At 33.2% G+C, this 17,722-nt stretch overlaps 1 protein-coding gene across 14 annotated transcripts in view; it reads left to right on the top strand.

Moving 5' to 3' along the window:
• The window catches only part of LOC123691161 (RNA-binding protein Musashi homolog Rbp6), a 390,351-nt gene that overhangs the window by 339,525 nt on the left and 33,104 nt on the right, over positions 1 to 17,722 (top strand). For all 14 annotated transcript variants that reach the window (XM_045635427.1, XM_045635429.1, XM_045635425.1 and 11 more), the window contains one exon: positions 14,713 to 14,795. In XM_045635427.1, the coding sequence (XP_045491383.1) occupies positions 14,713 to 14,795 (83 nt within the window). The remainder of the gene's footprint in view (positions 1 to 14,712; positions 14,796 to 17,722) is intronic.

Below are 17,722 nucleotides of genomic sequence, written 5' to 3'. Positions count from 1 at the left end.
ATCATTATGATGGGTCAGAAAATATCCATTACATTTGTGTTCATTAGTGTTGTAACGGGACCCCGTATCCTGGGCCTGCAATTAGGGGAAAATAATTATTTACATAAATACGAGGATTTACCAATAAGTTTATGTGTAATATTTACGGGAGACGTTGGTATTAAGTGGACTATTACAGTAATTGCTTTACGGCTCTGGATGGTAATAATTGAGTCAAGATAGTCATTACGAGCCCTCGGGGAGTTAAGATAATGACTTTAAATAATTGTATACAAGCTTACTTTGAAATAAACGTTCGCCCGGTTTGAAAAGTATTAATTGATAATCTGGACCGTAATTACCTTACGAGCATTAATGTTTTGAAAATGATTTATGTCGAAAAAATAATCAACAAGATTCACACACATTTCAAAACGAAATTTTCTCTTTAAATCGATAGACACGGTAAATTTTTCTTAAATCAGTTGATATAATTTTAATTTTTACCTTAAAATATCGACAAATAATCCAATAATTGTATTATTTAGACTTTAGTTAAGTATCATAAATTTTAGAGCTTAATTTAAGTCCCATTACCACACATAGTCTTAAAACCACGCGACGTGAACTAAAGAACGAGCGAAGATATTTATTTTGTCTAAAGCGGTACAATTTGTTTGCGCAAAACTTCTACCTGTCTCAAGTTTTCATAATAGTCTGTAGCCAAGGGCATGAGGCGACAATTTGGTATCTCGCCGAGGATTTGTTGACGAGCATGTAAACATATTCTTCCTTTATGACGAGACGATTCCGCGCTGTGTGTCTGATGGTAATATCGCTTAGCTTTTTGTTTGCTTCGTATATTTATCAACTTTTGTTTTACTCAGAACGAACGATAGTTTTGACAGTTAAATACGTGAGAATAACTTGAGAATGATGAAGATTTGTGCTTTAAAGTTTTGTATTATACTAGTAATATTGAAGAAAATTAGGCTGAGGTTATTGCCTGTATAGCACGCATCACGACTCGTCCCACGCGTGTATTAGTACGAAATTTATTCAAGCTTAGCACAGCATACACCCCCGGCATTCCGCCACATAAATTAACTTGTGTAGATTAAATATTAATATCGCAACACACGACAAAATATGACGCTCAGAAACAATCTTATGAGTACTGCCGCCATGTGTTACAGCCAATATCCGAACATCCATCGCATGCCAATGACCCGGTAAAAATATGGATAAATACAAAATATTACTATTCAAGTAATAGATAAACCGTATTAATTATTCAAGCTTTACCTGGAAATGTTTGGTATTTGGCGGATAATCTCTCAAAAATTGATATTATATTTACAGATATTAATTTTCCTTTCAACGGAACAAATGAAGCTGAAACTGATGATTTCAAAGATAAATTTATCGTATAAACAAGATATGATACCTAAGTTTAATTCCCACTACCAAGAATAACGCAAAACAAAACATTAATACCGAAAGGCGTTAAAATCGTTACCCAGTACAAATTGTCGCCCAAATTTTACGTGTACCTACTTTCTTCCCGTTGCCAAATGCAAGACGAAAGTTTGCAACTCGACGCAAACATGTTTCGACGTCGTGTCATATTTTCCGCTGTACAACATCATTTTAGTGTTTACTTTAAACAGCAAACAAATACGTCGCGTGGGGTACAATCAAGCGCGGTGTACTCAAATAAAAAATATTTTTAGCTCTCGAATTAATGTAATGTATCAAATGATATTGCGTTCTAGTTTTAAAATGGGATGTGATTCGATTTTCATTCGTTTAGTGATGGCTTAACAATCAGTTAAATCGGCGTAACTGTTTCAAGTTTTTGAATTGATTTTAAGATAACATTCTTTGAATAATCTCTATCTGACATTAATAAAATAAATACAACTGAAATATTAATTTCTTTCAAATACAATTACAATAAATATGCAATAGAATTTATATATTTATGCGATGCTCTACTTTGGGTGCCACCAAAACATATCAACAAAAATGTACTGTCATCTTGAGTGAAGACATCATAAGGATATTCCGATATATTTAGGATTTCAAAGAAATTCTGAAAATTGTTTCACATGTTTATAATTCCTTCAGGCAAGAGATCAAGTACACACTTGTCACATATTTGACAACGTTTTCCTTGTATTCATAAAGCATTTACCTCAGTCGTCGATCTCAAACGACATTATATTATAATAGTTTCATGTGAAATTATAAAAGATGTCCTTATTTCATGCTCGAATGAATGTCTTTATTGGAGAGTATTTCTATAGGGACATATTGTTAACAGGGTTTTTATTTACACAGATAAACAATGGTATAACGAAGACGAAGAGGTTGTGTAGTTGGCCACTGGGGGCATTATTAAGACGACTATACAACACCGGGGAATGCAATGTCACTCTGCCACAGAATAGAGCACTTTCTACCTTGTGGCTTGTATGCTTGTATTTATATTAAATTCTTATATTTGCTTGAACATTCACATGAAAAAAGATTTGCTTTAGATGAAGCGATCTTTGCGTTAGCTTTCTGACGTAGGTACCTTTCTTTTACATTCATTTTTCAAAACACTATATAATTTAAAAGTTACCAGATTATATAGTTTTCCAATCTTTTAAAAAATGCTATGTAACATGCAAGTGTACAATTGCAATATTTAAAAATAATAGAGAAAAAAGTAATAATATTAAAATATTCACGTTTTAAACCTCAAATCAAAGCATCGATATGAAAATGGTAAAATGTTTTTGCAACTGTAGCTTTTGATGTATACTAAAATGAATTCAAAAATATTTTCCATTTTAAATATTGTTTCAAAAAATGTATTTATTTACAAATAGTGCGATGCTGTGTAGTCGCATACAAATTTCTTTATTTAAATTCGCAGGTAATTGATTTATTTAAGCGTAAGTTTGACGTGTAAAGATAAAATATTTTTCATATTTAAATCATTTAACTCGTGGTAAAGCTTTCCAGTTTCCACGTCATATACGAGGAGTGTTTATAAAAACAATGTAGAGTGAATACAGAATAAAAAGTGCTTAATATTATTTTTCAGCAATTCTTTCATGCACTTATTAAGTCTATAAAAAAATTAAATAAAAATTATAATAAAACTCATATAGCGGTAATAACAATGTCACCCAGAAAAAATACTACTTAATAAATAAATAATTTTTTTAAGAAGTTTATCATAAACTAACAAAGTAAATATCATCAAATCTCATGTGCGTTGTATTCAGCATTTAGATAGCTCCGAAACAAAGTAAACTAGCAGAACTCCAAAAGTTTTATTGTAAATACTTTGCCACTAATGAGAGCTAAGTCAGTGTGCATAATGAGACTTAACTTGACTCAAGTTTGAACTTCATTACGTGTATAACTGCGTAATTGAAGATTCTTAGTGTTTTAAAACTGTATTTAGTTAACATAATTAGTTCGTTAACTTATTCAAACTTTATAACCAAATTAATTGCGATTCAAAATGTAGGTAGATGAAATCATGCAAGTATTCGTTTAATTTATGTTCTTTTTTATTTAAATAGCAATTATTTTAATGTCAACGTTATTTTGGAAGTTATATGCTTGGATAATTTTATTAATTATCAGTGAAAACACGATAAAAATAAACGTGAAGTCGGTTAAAAATCTATGTTAAAACAAAGGTAGTTCAATATTCGAAAATCTTACCCTGTTATTATATATTTTACCGAATTAATCTCTAAAATTTATAGACTAATTCGGTAAAATACTTAATAATTAAATAAATTTAATTTACGGCAAACTTTATTATTACTGACACATGTATGTAAATCAAATTACACATTAAAAAAAATCTGCAACTTTATCAGACTTAAATTTATATTTCACATTTAAATGTTTAAAATGTATATTAAAATATTAATCTAGAAATTGATGGATTACTAAAATATATTTGGAAAGCTATTTCAATAGATCAATTAGGCAAATGTATTATTTATTCATAGCCTTATACCGCAGCATTATGCGTTATCGAATTTCAAATGCAACGACATAAATACGATCAGTTTTGCGCTGTAATTCAGTGGCTAAAGCCGAACTATCAATCAATGTACAATTTCATACAACACCATAATATTACTCCGTTTTGATGGACATGCGCTACAAAATTATTATAGCCATGCATTTCCTTGTGAAGCTCAGGCCATTAATTTTCATGTATCGGCAAATGAATACCATCTTATTTTACCGCACCGACGGTATGAATATTTGACGAGCGAGTCTCGTTTAAGTAGCTTAAAATTGGTATCCAACATTTTTTCTTTACAAAAATCTTCCTGCTTCAAATATTAATTACTAACCGCAGATGAGAAGAAAATAACAACACCGTAAAAATGCACGCCTGGTAGGTATTTCAGGTGTTACTTTTCTAGATGCATCATTATGAAAGCTGGGGGCGGCGTGTTGAGAGTTACAAGAGCTTAGATAAGAGGTGGCACAAAAGACTACCTATAGCGCGCTTTCCTAGCTACATTGTATGCATTGAGCCTAACACTATAAAGAATAAAAGTACCTATAGGGTAATGTAGGCACGTACGAGCCATTCACTGTGTCTTTCAAAAAGCCTCCGCGAAATAAAGTTGATTCAGAGTGAAAATCGATGCGCTCCTATTTATGAATTTCGCGCAACAGTTGTTAGGTGTGTTGAAAACATGTTAACATTTATTTGAGGATTATTATTTATATACTTCTGGAGGCAAAAATATAATTCGTTTAAGTAAGGCTGGTTGTAGCTGTCGTGCAAACAATTCTCGACATTATTGACTTTATCTTGGTAAAACGCTTTCAAACATCCTACCTCTGAAATATTTTAAATTAATCCTATTATAAGAAGATATTAAAGAGTTTTCTTATGTAAGTATCTTAACAAGCTTTGTAAACGAATTATCTATTAATAGATGATGTTTTTCTTCCAATAATAGCTTTATCAGAGGAACAATAAATGTTTCTGATATTTTAAATGTAACTTTCACAGCTTACGATAATAGCTTTATGCTCGAGAATGTTCCGAATAATAAATAGCATTAAATTAAACAAACATACCACAGTTGTCCGTTAATGACTCTAAAATTGTAGACGACATACATTTGGATGGGCGAAACTAACAAAATTCAACAAAATATCATGGATGAAAACTACGGCATAGTTGATTTGCAACTTTGAGCATGTGGCTAACCTACACGAAAACGACTGAAATTGCCTAAATTGAATATTTCACAGACATTCGCCGAGCGCACAGCAGAGCCAGTGACATATTTTATCTTCACTATTTATGCGATACGAAAAAGTTTTTTGTTATTTTTCAACCAAAATATTTCGTCTGGGCTTAGCTTTCGCTTATAAAATGTAAATACGGGCTATGAAATATTTGATCATTCATAGAGCTTTGTTCTCTAAGGTCTTTGTTGATGTGAAAACGAAAAAACTATTGTTATAAAACTTGTGAACGTATTCTGCAAATTATTGTACAATACCTTTTACTGTTAATTCATAGATTTCACTTGGAACTTGCAGAATTTCAAGAGGGGCTAAGGGCTGAGGGATGCATAACATTTGAATGCTACACTAGAATAACCGTTCTTCAATATATTTTCTTGAAAATAAATAAAACTGTAATAGAATGTAAAAGTGGAGCTAAAAGCTGTTTTAAAATTCGATGCCCCTTCACATTTAAATTTGAAAAGTTGGCCGGTCCATTCGTGCCGGCTACATTAAAAGGGTATTACTTATGAATCAATAGTTAATGAGTATCAATGGAGGCTTTGGAAACTTTGAGGCTCTGTGTGCAGTCTGTGCGCATCATTAATATTGAAACTTACTCCGTCCATTGTCTCAGAAGTGGCCGTCTTTATATATAATACGTAGTCTCCTTAGCGAAAACGAACTGCTCATTTCCTTTCCTCCAAGTTTTCCTTAATATTATATTAGCTTTGAAATAATATTTCCGTTCATTGCATTTAAAATGATGCAGCTTATTTGTGTCGGTTTCCAGTAAGTACACGTTTAGAGAATTTCCTTTAAGTTTCCAACATTAATTAAACTGTACAACTGATCTAGAATGTGAATATTTATTTTGTACTTGCATCCTTTTGCACTAAATTTATTATATGATATACATCGTTTACTATTTGAGTAAATTATTTAATAATAAGTTAGCTGGCTCTGAATGTTATGTTTGTTTTAATAATGTGTTGAAATTTCCATTAGTATTTTGTAAATAATGTTGTTTAAATCATAGATTTATTAGATCTAAATAACTCTTATCAAACGGAGCATTAGATTGCCTTCAATCAGTTTATGTTATGGCATCAACATTACGAACTGGTTCATTTATACTAAATTTTAATTACGCGGATGACGCTCGCTCAATAACTAGATCAGTTTTTTTCATGATCGTATCAGTATCGATACTTGAAGAACAAAGATGCGTGCCGTCCATCCGATCTCTCGTTATAGCAGCTCCAGAGTAATTGTCGTGGTCATTAATATTTACGATAATGTCTTGGCTCGGATTGACGGCCTATCACAGCGTCTTCGACTGCCGATATCGACTTAATCCTCTCTACGCCTTCACTGTGTTATCATATAAACCTTGCATAAGCTAGGATCTTGGATCGCAAGATAGCTCAAGTTTCATAGTATTGGATTTGATGGCTGATTTCATATCGATCGTAGTTTTTATTCAATACAATGTTTGGAATTACAATTTTAAAAAGCTTAGTTGTATGAGGTAAGCAATGACAATACAAATTGAAATTTCTAGAGAAATTGTAATTGACAAAGCATATAAAAACGCCTTATTCTCGTATATTCTCGTCCCATAATAATAACCACAAAGCCCTTTATATCAGCAAAAATTATAGTAATCCCGCTTACTAAGTTCCAAATCTGAATAGCAAAATCTTCTAACAATTGTTAACAATACCCAAGCGACTTTTTCGGTTTATTGTTCCAGCATCTGTTAGATTATGCAAAGTCCGACCGTAAAACCTCGCATTCAACACTTACATCGTCTGTTAACTGACTCTTCTTTATGGCGACCTGGTACCTGTAAAAGTAATAACTTAAAATCAGATTTCGAAAAGTCACCATTTAATTATTTATTATTCTTCATTTTAGTAGCGCGAAGTTGAATCCATATTTAGAAAGACTGAAACTGCTTATTAATTAATATGGCTTTTAAATTAGTTATCGATAGAAGGAAAAACGAAATATCAAACAGCTCATTATAATTCTACTTCGTCCTATAATTAAATGAACGCAGGATCTAATAAGCAATTACATTCAATGACATAATATCTATGTATAAAAAAAAAAACTAACTATTTTACAATCATATATCGTAATCCTTCTGAAAAAAGGTACAAGAACACTTTAAAGCATATATAAAAAATAAAATAAATAAAATAAAAATAAAAAAGCAGTTATTAAAACGATCGCAATTCATAAAAATAGGATACAAAGCTTCACTCTCTACACTAGACTTAAAACATCACGTAAGGTGTTGCAAAAAGTAAGTACATAATACTACATTTAAGTGAAGCCATACCCAGCACCTACAATGTAAGCAGTCGTTTGCATAGAGCGATCCATACCGAGCTCCGCGTAATCGCACACAGCAAATACATTCTGCACTTATTGTGCGCCACTTGTATCTGAGTAAGGGACAAAGCACTGAGCTGAATAAAATCGACTTTAAACATATCGCAGTCTATACGAATCCTGGAAAGAAGACCGTATTTTTGTATGGAGATGTAAACCACAATATCGCCAGAATCCGCACGAAAACTGCTCTCAAGTGTTCAGCAAACAAGCGATGCAATAAACCGGCTGGTCACTCGTAAACTGAGACAGATGGCAAACGACCCTTCAAGCCAGCTTTTTCAACTACCTACATTTATATATTAATTATAAATGTATATTCATTTTAGCGTAGCAACTCTACCAATGATAAAATATTGAATAAATATTTCTCCGTCGTTTATTAAAGGGCCGATTTTTCAATCCTTGGTTAAAATTTTTCCGTTCCATAAAGTATTACACTAACATTTTAAAATGTCACCTGTAAACTGTCATATACGGACAATTAGAATACATTTTTGAAATGGTAGTTTAAAACGTTATTCGATGAATAAGTTTTAACCAAGGATTGAAAAATCAGCCCTAAAATTAAATAACCTCAAACGGCATAGAACGTGCCGTTAATATTGACAGTTGATACGAAGCTGACTTCAAGGTGAAACGAGTCAGCAACTAAATATTTGATATACACATTACACGTGCCAAGAAATGCAGTATTGATTTAACCATTTATAGGATATGAAAACTTAGTGTATTGAACGCGGAGCAATGTAACAAGAGTATTCTGATGTTTCGTTAGATGATCTCGCAAATCCCATAGCTCGCGTCTCGGGCACGTCTTCCGTGGGATTACGACGCTCACGCGGTGATCTGATACTCTCCGAATGACCACAACAATCATACATACAATGGATTTACGCCTCCCTACAAGTTTATAGCGATACTGTAGATACAAACGATATTAATGACGTCACACCAATTTTGTCAATGCGCGATCGCTTCGTACTTGAAAGGCTTTAAACATTTTTGCGAAAATGTTACCTTTAAAAATGTGACGCCAAAGTATTTCTGTTGCACTTGTATTTTAGGCAAACGCAAACTATTCGATGTAAAGCTTTACAAATGATTTAATATTTTATTTTCGTAAACTGCAATTAGAGTTTAAACAGAAGATGAAAGAAATACACTCTTAAAGAAATGAGAACCGCATTGTAATGTCAAATTGGACCTCATTAGTGTAAGCACTAGTTTTCTGCTAATGTCCTTAAGAGGGATTACAAATCAAGAGAAATCTCTTTGAAATTCAACAAAGGAAATAGACTGCAATACTAGATTATCTTAGTATACTAAGTTTAAGCTCTAACGTCTTGATCTATTTAAATACTTTGAATTATTTATTGCTGAATAGCTTTTGTTTATTTAAACATGTACATGTTCTACACTATTTTTACAGACTGAAGTTCGTGGCTTCGTTTCTCATAGGAAAGTTGCTGATTAAAGACGAAAAAAAAATTAATGAATTTCGTCATCGTCATCATTATCATCATTCGTTTCATTTTGAAAAGAAGTTACCTATTAGCGCTTTGCCTTACCTTCACCTACGTTTCGCAGAAGATAAAAAAGAGTTTTTTTTTTTAATTTTCCGGAAAACGTAGTCAGGTTTTAAACATTGTTATACATCTATATGTAGTTTAGTGTAGACTTCCAGTTTAATTTTTACAATTCCTTTACATAAAACCGGAATTTTTAAAATTGGACTGTACAGTTCGGGAATAAATAGACCTTTCTAACTAAATACGATTTCAAAACGAAACCCGCATCAAAACAGGATACACGCGGTCATCTATCTTATAGCAAATATATAGAAACAATTAATTTGAAATCGAATAAACAAAGGGACATTATGTATAACCCACATGTCCATTCAGATGTAACATGATAAATTGATAACACGGCTAATTGCTCTGATTAGCGATAAATAACATACTGTAACATTGCTTTCGACACATCACATATAAAATATGATTGAATGAAGCTAGCTTTGATTTATTAATAAGTATTAATACGTGACAAATTTTGTTTATTAATTATACTGGTTGAATGTTGGAAATGTTGACTAATTAATGGAACTAAAAACCTACCTTATTTATATTACTTTATTTTAATTATTATAATTTAATATTTTCGTTGAACAAATGTTGCTATATTTTTATATGAATCAATCAAAATTACCACGATTTAACCGATTGTTAACAGAAAGACATGCAGTAGATTTTAACAAACGTTATGTCCATACTAATGAAAATTAAATAAATGGCACTTGTTATATCAATTCAAATTACTAACAACAGTAAACAAACAATACCTATAACGTAAAACTTTTTACATTCAATTCGAATAAACTCATTAAAAAATTTTACAAATATATAATATGGAAATTATAATAATTCTAACAACATATATACACACACACAATATTAACATGTTACGCAATATAATTAATCAAACCCATATCAAATAATTTGTTATTAAATTTCGGCGAAACTACAATAACTACATTGGGATAAGTACTTAGCGAGGGTTGGGAAATATTCCCGTAAGATAAATAAGTAACGCAGCCATTAGTTTAAGTCCGTCCTACGTCCTAAACCAACACCAAAACGATCTTATTATCACAAGAGCACCTGCAAAGCGGTAACCCTGTCAGAAACAAATGTGTCAAGGAATTTATATATTAATACGAAAACTAAATTATTACTCGGTTACCTTAACGGGACCGTTTAATAAATGAGAACCTGTTTTTAAGCAATTTAGTCTCGATTAATAAACAATCTATATGCAATTATGCATTGGCACATGATATCTAAAATATAGAAGATTTTAAAACGATTGTGTATTTATGTTAAATCCCTCAATAATAACTTGTAACACGCTACTTCCGCACACTGTTCCGAAATTATTGATAGTAAAAAATACGCACGCACGCTTCCGATGTCTGGTAATAAGAGACCAGAGTGTGTCGTAAAATAACGTTACAAATAAAAGTGTAGAATCTTATCAAAGTAAATATTTATGGCATTGCCATCAAGCAATTGGACGAGGGTTCTCAGCTGATGATAAATTGTTCCGCCGTTGCCGCGTCACGGTTACCTGACTAATATTTTATTCGTTACGTGTACCACTGAAGATTTAATACATTTATTTTTTACGAACACGTAATTTTCTTTCAGCCCGATAAGTTTTCTGCGAATTTAAATATAAATGTAAGAAACGAAGGTGATTTTTTGCTCGGTAAATCCGTGAATTGAGCCAGAAAAGTAGAATAAGATTGAAGTTAGAGAATTTAAAAGTTGAGAAAGCCGACGACGCACAAAGTAGCGAGCGAATTGTGTTTCTACTTTATTTACCTGAGTGTAGACAATAAGGGTGTCTCCACACAATCAACTCCACGAGAAAGTTGATTGTTTGTGTTCCATTCAACTTCACAATAGAGAAAATGAAGAGGAGCCAATTCTTTTTGTAACAGCTTTTACTCGGTATTTTCTTCGCCGAAAGTTTGCATTTGGACTTCACCTCGCTCCGAATGCATTAGGCTCTCGGCACATATTTGTCTTAGAATCGAGCACGTATATTATTTTTCGAGCAATCCCAATAAACTGTTTGAACTTATTCCTAAACATGCCTTCACAAGTTTTTGCGATGTTTGCATAACAGCTGAACTGCGCCCCATTGTAAACAGCTACTTGTGTAAATATTTTCATACTAGCTCTAGACAAAATGAGACCTTTATTGTCTGAGTGGAGTCAAGTCGGCGTAGTATGTAGTAATAAATGAACTTATATTTTCTACGTTTTTGGAAGCAAGTTTAATTTCGAACAGTCGAGAAACATTTTTCATATTTGCTTAGCGATGTAGAAAAGTCTCTTCTATACTAAATAATATAATGCATTACGTAATGGCGAGCCCTGACGTCGAGCCATTTTTCTTACTTACGGCCATCTATTCCGCGCTAATAACTATCGATATTAACTTATTATCGAGAGAAGGTGGAAGAAGCAATCCGGCAATTATTTACGAACCAAACATCCTGTCAAGGGAGTTCGTTGGAACTTTTCTCTAACTATTTCATCAGATGGGACAATTCCCTAGCATATCTTAATTATGGTTCTGCGTATTTCGTATTACAATAATGAAGCAAAACAATAACAAAAGTTTGGACGTCGGAGCGCGGCCAGTGGACAACTTCAGCGCTGCTCAGCTGAGTGCTTGTTGAGCTCCTAATGAAAACTTGCTTGTTACGGCTACGATGGACCATTATTTGTACATCGTGGAAAAATTCGCCCACTGACTTACACCCACTTAATTTACGAGCATACTGACATTTTAAAATAGTATTCCTAAAGTCGCAAAGCGAAGGCCTACGCTTGTATAATGTCAGCTATCGGCGCCTACAATAAGTCGCGTTTTATACGGTTATTATAGCATCATAAATGCCACCGGCCGGTGTTTCATACAGTGGCGGGGCAGATTATACTGGCCTGGATGTGATACGGGGGGCCTCCCTCTGTCAACCCCACTCGCCGGCAGATGCCTCTGATATTCGATATCGAAGACACATTCATAATCTGTACTTCAATCTTTCATTTCTTATATTAAAAAAATAACAGGTGTGAACGTGACTTACAAAATACGAGACTTTCGGAATATATATTTGATAGAATTATGTATTTCTTTCTTTTGATTTAAAGCACCGAATAATTTTGTTAAAACATAAATGATTCGCTTTTGTAGGACGATGTTAAAGAATACCTACTCGAGCAGTTGATCGATGGCCCACGCTTTTGCTATGTAGATTCGCTGTAATCTGCAGATTTTAATTAAAGAATATCCTTAACAACAAAGGTGCTCTAATTGAAGCCGAGAAAAATAAAGTCGATTACTCGAACGTCTCCAAGAAACTTTCATTAGCGTATTTCTGTGTAACAATTGCGAGTTCAAATAATTATGTTTACGGAATCCTTTTCTTACGCAGAGATTATTTATCTTCTCCATTGTTACGAGAAGTGACGCGGACGAATTTCACGAAAATGCCCCATTTATCTACGGGCTCAACACAAAGGCGATGTGAAACCCAAAACTTTTTACGTGGTCAGTGACAATGCTATTCCTCTCTATTCTCTTAACGTTTCATTCCGAACTTACAAGAGTATTGTGTTTCCATTCATCAACTAGCCATAGTGAGTAAAAATAGTCGTCCGATAAAAGCGGCATTGTATTTGTAGCAAATTTATTTATGTCCACGAGCAGGCCGATCGAGTGTTTGCGCAAATGTCGCGCCCGCAGATAACTTTACAAGTTGAACAGGATAGTGTAGCTCACTTCCTACTTTATCCCATTTGCAGACCCGCATGTATGGGGGGATCGGTTCCACACACCGCAGGCCGCTCACATAAATATCTAAGCCCCCATATTTATTTTATTTATAATGTAACTATGAACTTTGTCACGAATCCCTTACATTGTTTCGAATCACATTCATGCCGTGCAGTCTACGGCGTAGACAATAAAGCGGAAACAATTTTTCTTCCTACATAATACAGCCGACCTTATAATGCATAAAGAAAATCCAACCATCTATGGAAGTCTACTGAACCCCTATTTGCCTTTTTGGGATGTTACTATCTTTCCCTCAATTCCTACGCAAAGCTATTCGGTCGCGTGTGAAATACCAAGTGAGCCCTAGTTTTTGGGAACGAGTCGCGTTATTATTTTAAGATATCTTGTTATAACAACATTGCTATCAGTTTGTACGGCAAATGTCCCGGATTTATTGCGTATAAGCGTTGTAAGTAATATCGTTAAAATGCTTTATATAATTGCCGGTGATGTCACCTTCTGTTTGTGGAAACGCCGGGTAATGCTATTTGCAGGGAGGGAAGGCCACGTCACGTTGTGTGTCTTAATCGTTAGCACGCAGGAATACTCCGTCGCATTTTGTTTCGCTTAGAAAACTTCAGCGTCAGGTGATTATGTGATTCGCAGAAACACGTCGCTCGCTAACTTGACGGATTTATTTCTGTGACAGATTGTAAGCTTAAAAGTTGTTGTTCGGAATTCAGTAAATATCGGAAAGCAATTCCGAGTTTCGAATACGTAATTCAAATTTGTTACTCATGAATCGCATGAGGAAAACTTGGCGGTCTTTTGAGTCGGAACGGGAGCGTATCAGAAGTTCGTCGTTGCATCGGCCACGTGAATGTCTTGCGACATTTAAAAGTAATATTCGAGAAACTCGCCGATACTTTAACCGCTTATTCAATTTTCACTCGTAAGCTGATTTTATTGCATGTTTAAAATCTATTTGATATAATGTTTCGGTATTAAATTATTTATCGAAACCTATTTTACTTTGGCTTGGAATATTATGAAAAAAATTTATTTCATAAAACATTTATATCATTGGCCGTAATTACGTTTATTGTCTTCATCTTGGAATTTATGTTGAACGTCTTTGATGGAACGAGAAATAAAAATGTGAAATTTTAATAGGGAGGCAGTTTTATTTGATTTCTCCCCTCTTTCCGTAGTGCGGACAACGTTGTTCCTTTTTACTGTCGTCGCTGACGTCACACGACATTGATTGCTACAGAAATATCGAGAAAAAGTTTCTAGATTTCTTATTGGAGACCTTTACAAAGAAAAAAGATTGTAACACAGCCGTCACTCACGGGATATCTCTCTTTGTTCAGAAATGTAAAACTATATTGCCTCACAAATATAATATGAAATATAAACATCTTAGAAAAACATCTTTAATAATTTAATATCTAGTATTTTCAGCATCTATTTTTGTTTTGTATAAACGTCTGAAACAACACAAGGTACCTAAAGTAGTATCATATAATCTGGTACCCTCATAGGAGGCCCGTGTCCCAGCAGTGGAAACGTATATGGGCTGATGATGATGATGATGATGATGATAATCTGGTGAAAGTATAATAAAATAATTTGGCAAAATATGTTTTATTCCAAAATTTGTTTGTAAATTATTAACATGAATTTTTATTGTTTCAGGTTTCGGTTTCGTCACGTTTCAAAGTGAAGACATAGTAGACAAAGTTTGCGAAATACATTTTCACGAAATCAACAACAAAATGGTGAGTAATATTGTTTGAGTTGCCAACCAAGGCTTTATTATGTGTTGAAATAATATGTTTTTTTTTCTTCATTAGTTCAAGGTTAAAATAACATTTGTATTGAAATTCAACGATGTCCATGAATTTGCGTGATAGAAAAACAACCACTAAAACAACCATTACTTCCAATAATCGTTGCCATTTTTCTTCCTTCTAATATTGATATTAAAGAAAATTTAGTTTGTTATCATTTTGAACGACAAACTATACTTTTTCCGCGGTCCGAATTGCTGTGGTTTTTTTTTTTAATTTTATGACTTTTAACGACTTTTAACCAAATTCGTGTTAAAATGCTTTTATGATAATGTCAAGAGAATAACCATAAATTTTGTTATATTTAATTAATCTACGGCCTACCGCAACAGCCTATCTAAACACACATCTTATTTAAAGTTTTTGTTTCTCATTTAAATGGAAATTGCGTGAAAGTTTTTATGTTGTATAGCTTTTAAAAGCTTGATGTATATAATTTATAGAAGAGTTTGATTCAAAACGAGTTTTTCCATATTTTTTCTTTATTCCAAACATATTGAATGTATTAAATTCTGTATCACAATATTTTTTTTACTTACCAAGCAAAAAACGCATTCATTTCCTTGGCACGAGCCGAATAGAGAACCCGAAATCGTTGTTATTGACACATCAATCACGGTAAATCTCGAAACAAAACAGTATCTTAACATAGTCGGTCCTATATCAATTAGAGGTGAAAGAACTACTGGCTCCGGTCCAACGGAGCCAATAAAATGCCAGTAAAACTCGATTTTACTGTGTTTAGATTTTTGTCTATCCAGTGTCGTGCTTTGTCGACTCACGGGTGACATCTACATTTTGTATACGGATTTTTCTAGAATAAGTGCCTGTTGCAACTACGGTCGAATATTCTTATTTTAAATAGGTAGGTAATAATTTTAATTTGATGGTTGAAAATGAAAGTAAATATCGTAAAGGTTGTATTCAAATTGCTACTTGAGAAATAATTACAACTTCAAACTTGTTTGATTAATGAATAAAAGGGAAAAGAATAAATAACAGCGTTCACGTTGCAAGCTATAAATTAGGGAGGTCAATAAAAATGTTTCACGTCAAATAAATAATTGTTCGCCGTATTTGATAGGGTTAATAAAAGTAATTACTGTATAATTAGTGCAGCACTGAGTACAAAATTACAAATTAACGTATTAACTGTATATGTAATAAGGTCGTTTTGCTAGATTAAAACGGCGATTCTGTGCGATAAACCCTGCTTTAACGCATTTTAAATTAGTGTTCTAATTGCCATAGAAAACTATTCCGACCGGAATCTGTTTATTCAATAAATAAAAAGCTCTTTTATATATTCATCGTTATGTTTTATGTTTATCATACAAAATAACATAAAAATCTAAATGAAGTATTTAAAACATGAAAGATTAAAGCTATCTTTTAATAAATTATTAATTGAGCGACACATGTACGCACTTTAATAATTATATTGGTAATTCGGTCATTATGAACAACCACTATTTTGTGATCCATTTACAGTACTTAATTTATATTAAATGTAATAAATTAATAGGATTCTATTAGGTTTCTGAGTGAGTAAATTGCTTTTACATAAATTATATTATTTATTAAAATCAGTTAGCAATCTTCAAAGCTATTTACATATCTCCCTTATATACCGTAAGAACTCATCGCAGAGTACAAAAAAAAGTGAGTAAAAAATTATTGTTTTATAAAATTGGCACCGCAGGCCCATAGCATAGACTACTAGAGTTATTATCTACGCACTTGAAGCGCCCTCTGCTATTATATTTACGCAGACACAAGGGAACTCCCCACACTGTCGATGCGTATTCCAGATTATTAATGCGAGTTTTTTGTTCCATTGTATTGTTTCTTGCAGTAATGTCTGTACGAATCTCGCTGCATGTGTCGGGTGGAAGGAATCGGGGGTGATGTACGCCCTAAGTGGAGCAAACAACGAACAAAGACATCAAACAAATGGGTAGTGTTTTAGAGTAATTACGGTTCGCTTCCGTGCGAAACGAGAGGTGTGCAAAGAGCGAACGCTCCCGCGCGGCGACGTAATGTATTCGTCGCAGTCGTTAATAACCCGTCAGCCTCACATCTAATCCACGTGACTAATTAGAAAAAGGAGCACATAATTAACATCGTGTGTCATGCTACTTTTAAGCAAATATGAAAATTTGAGACGAGTCCCCGGAAGCTATATTAATTTTCGGGTTGTATCAATGAATGAAGTTTCCTGGTAGAATAGTTGATATTTTCAAAATAATAAAATATAAATACGTATTATGTAGAAACGAAGCGTAATATTATCCCTCATAAAATGAATCACAAGATAAATAGTTAAACTGAACGAAGTTTCAAAAAGATAAAAATGAACTAAAGCCGTTCTTAACAGCAGTGATCTTTGTCAAAATAGTGCTATTTATTTTGACTTACACAAAGTTATTTTAGTCGGGGAAGAAATTCAGTAAGCGTCTCCAAAGCGTGAAGGATAAAACGGAAAGTAATCGCTTATTATTTTTTCCCCTTTTCCGTCGCGTGTCGGCGCGAATGATCAATGTTACGGTAAATTCCCTTTTTACATTGTTTTCGTTAGCATTTTGAGGCATAAAGTTACTAACATTCGGAGTAAATACAATGTTTTGAATGCCACACGCGAATTTATCGTCCATTCGACACCGCGTTTAAGATTTACGTAGAATATGCGAATCGTAAACAACCGAGCCATTAAAAATTTGTTCTGGTATATCATAAAGCTATCCAATAGTTATATTTATGTACGCAATAAAGAAGACAGTGGCGTGATGTCATGTTTACGCGGAGTAGCTACCCTCGTAAATTTAATATGTCATCTCTTATATTAAAATGGTCGT

Source organism: Colias croceus, chromosome 4 (genome assembly GCF_905220415.1).
Source record: "Colias croceus chromosome 4, ilColCroc2.1".
Taxonomy (NCBI): Eukaryota; Metazoa; Arthropoda; class Insecta; order Lepidoptera; family Pieridae; genus Colias; species Colias croceus.
Note: the sequence above shows the minus strand (reverse complement) of the source record. Positions and strands in the feature narration are given on the sequence as shown.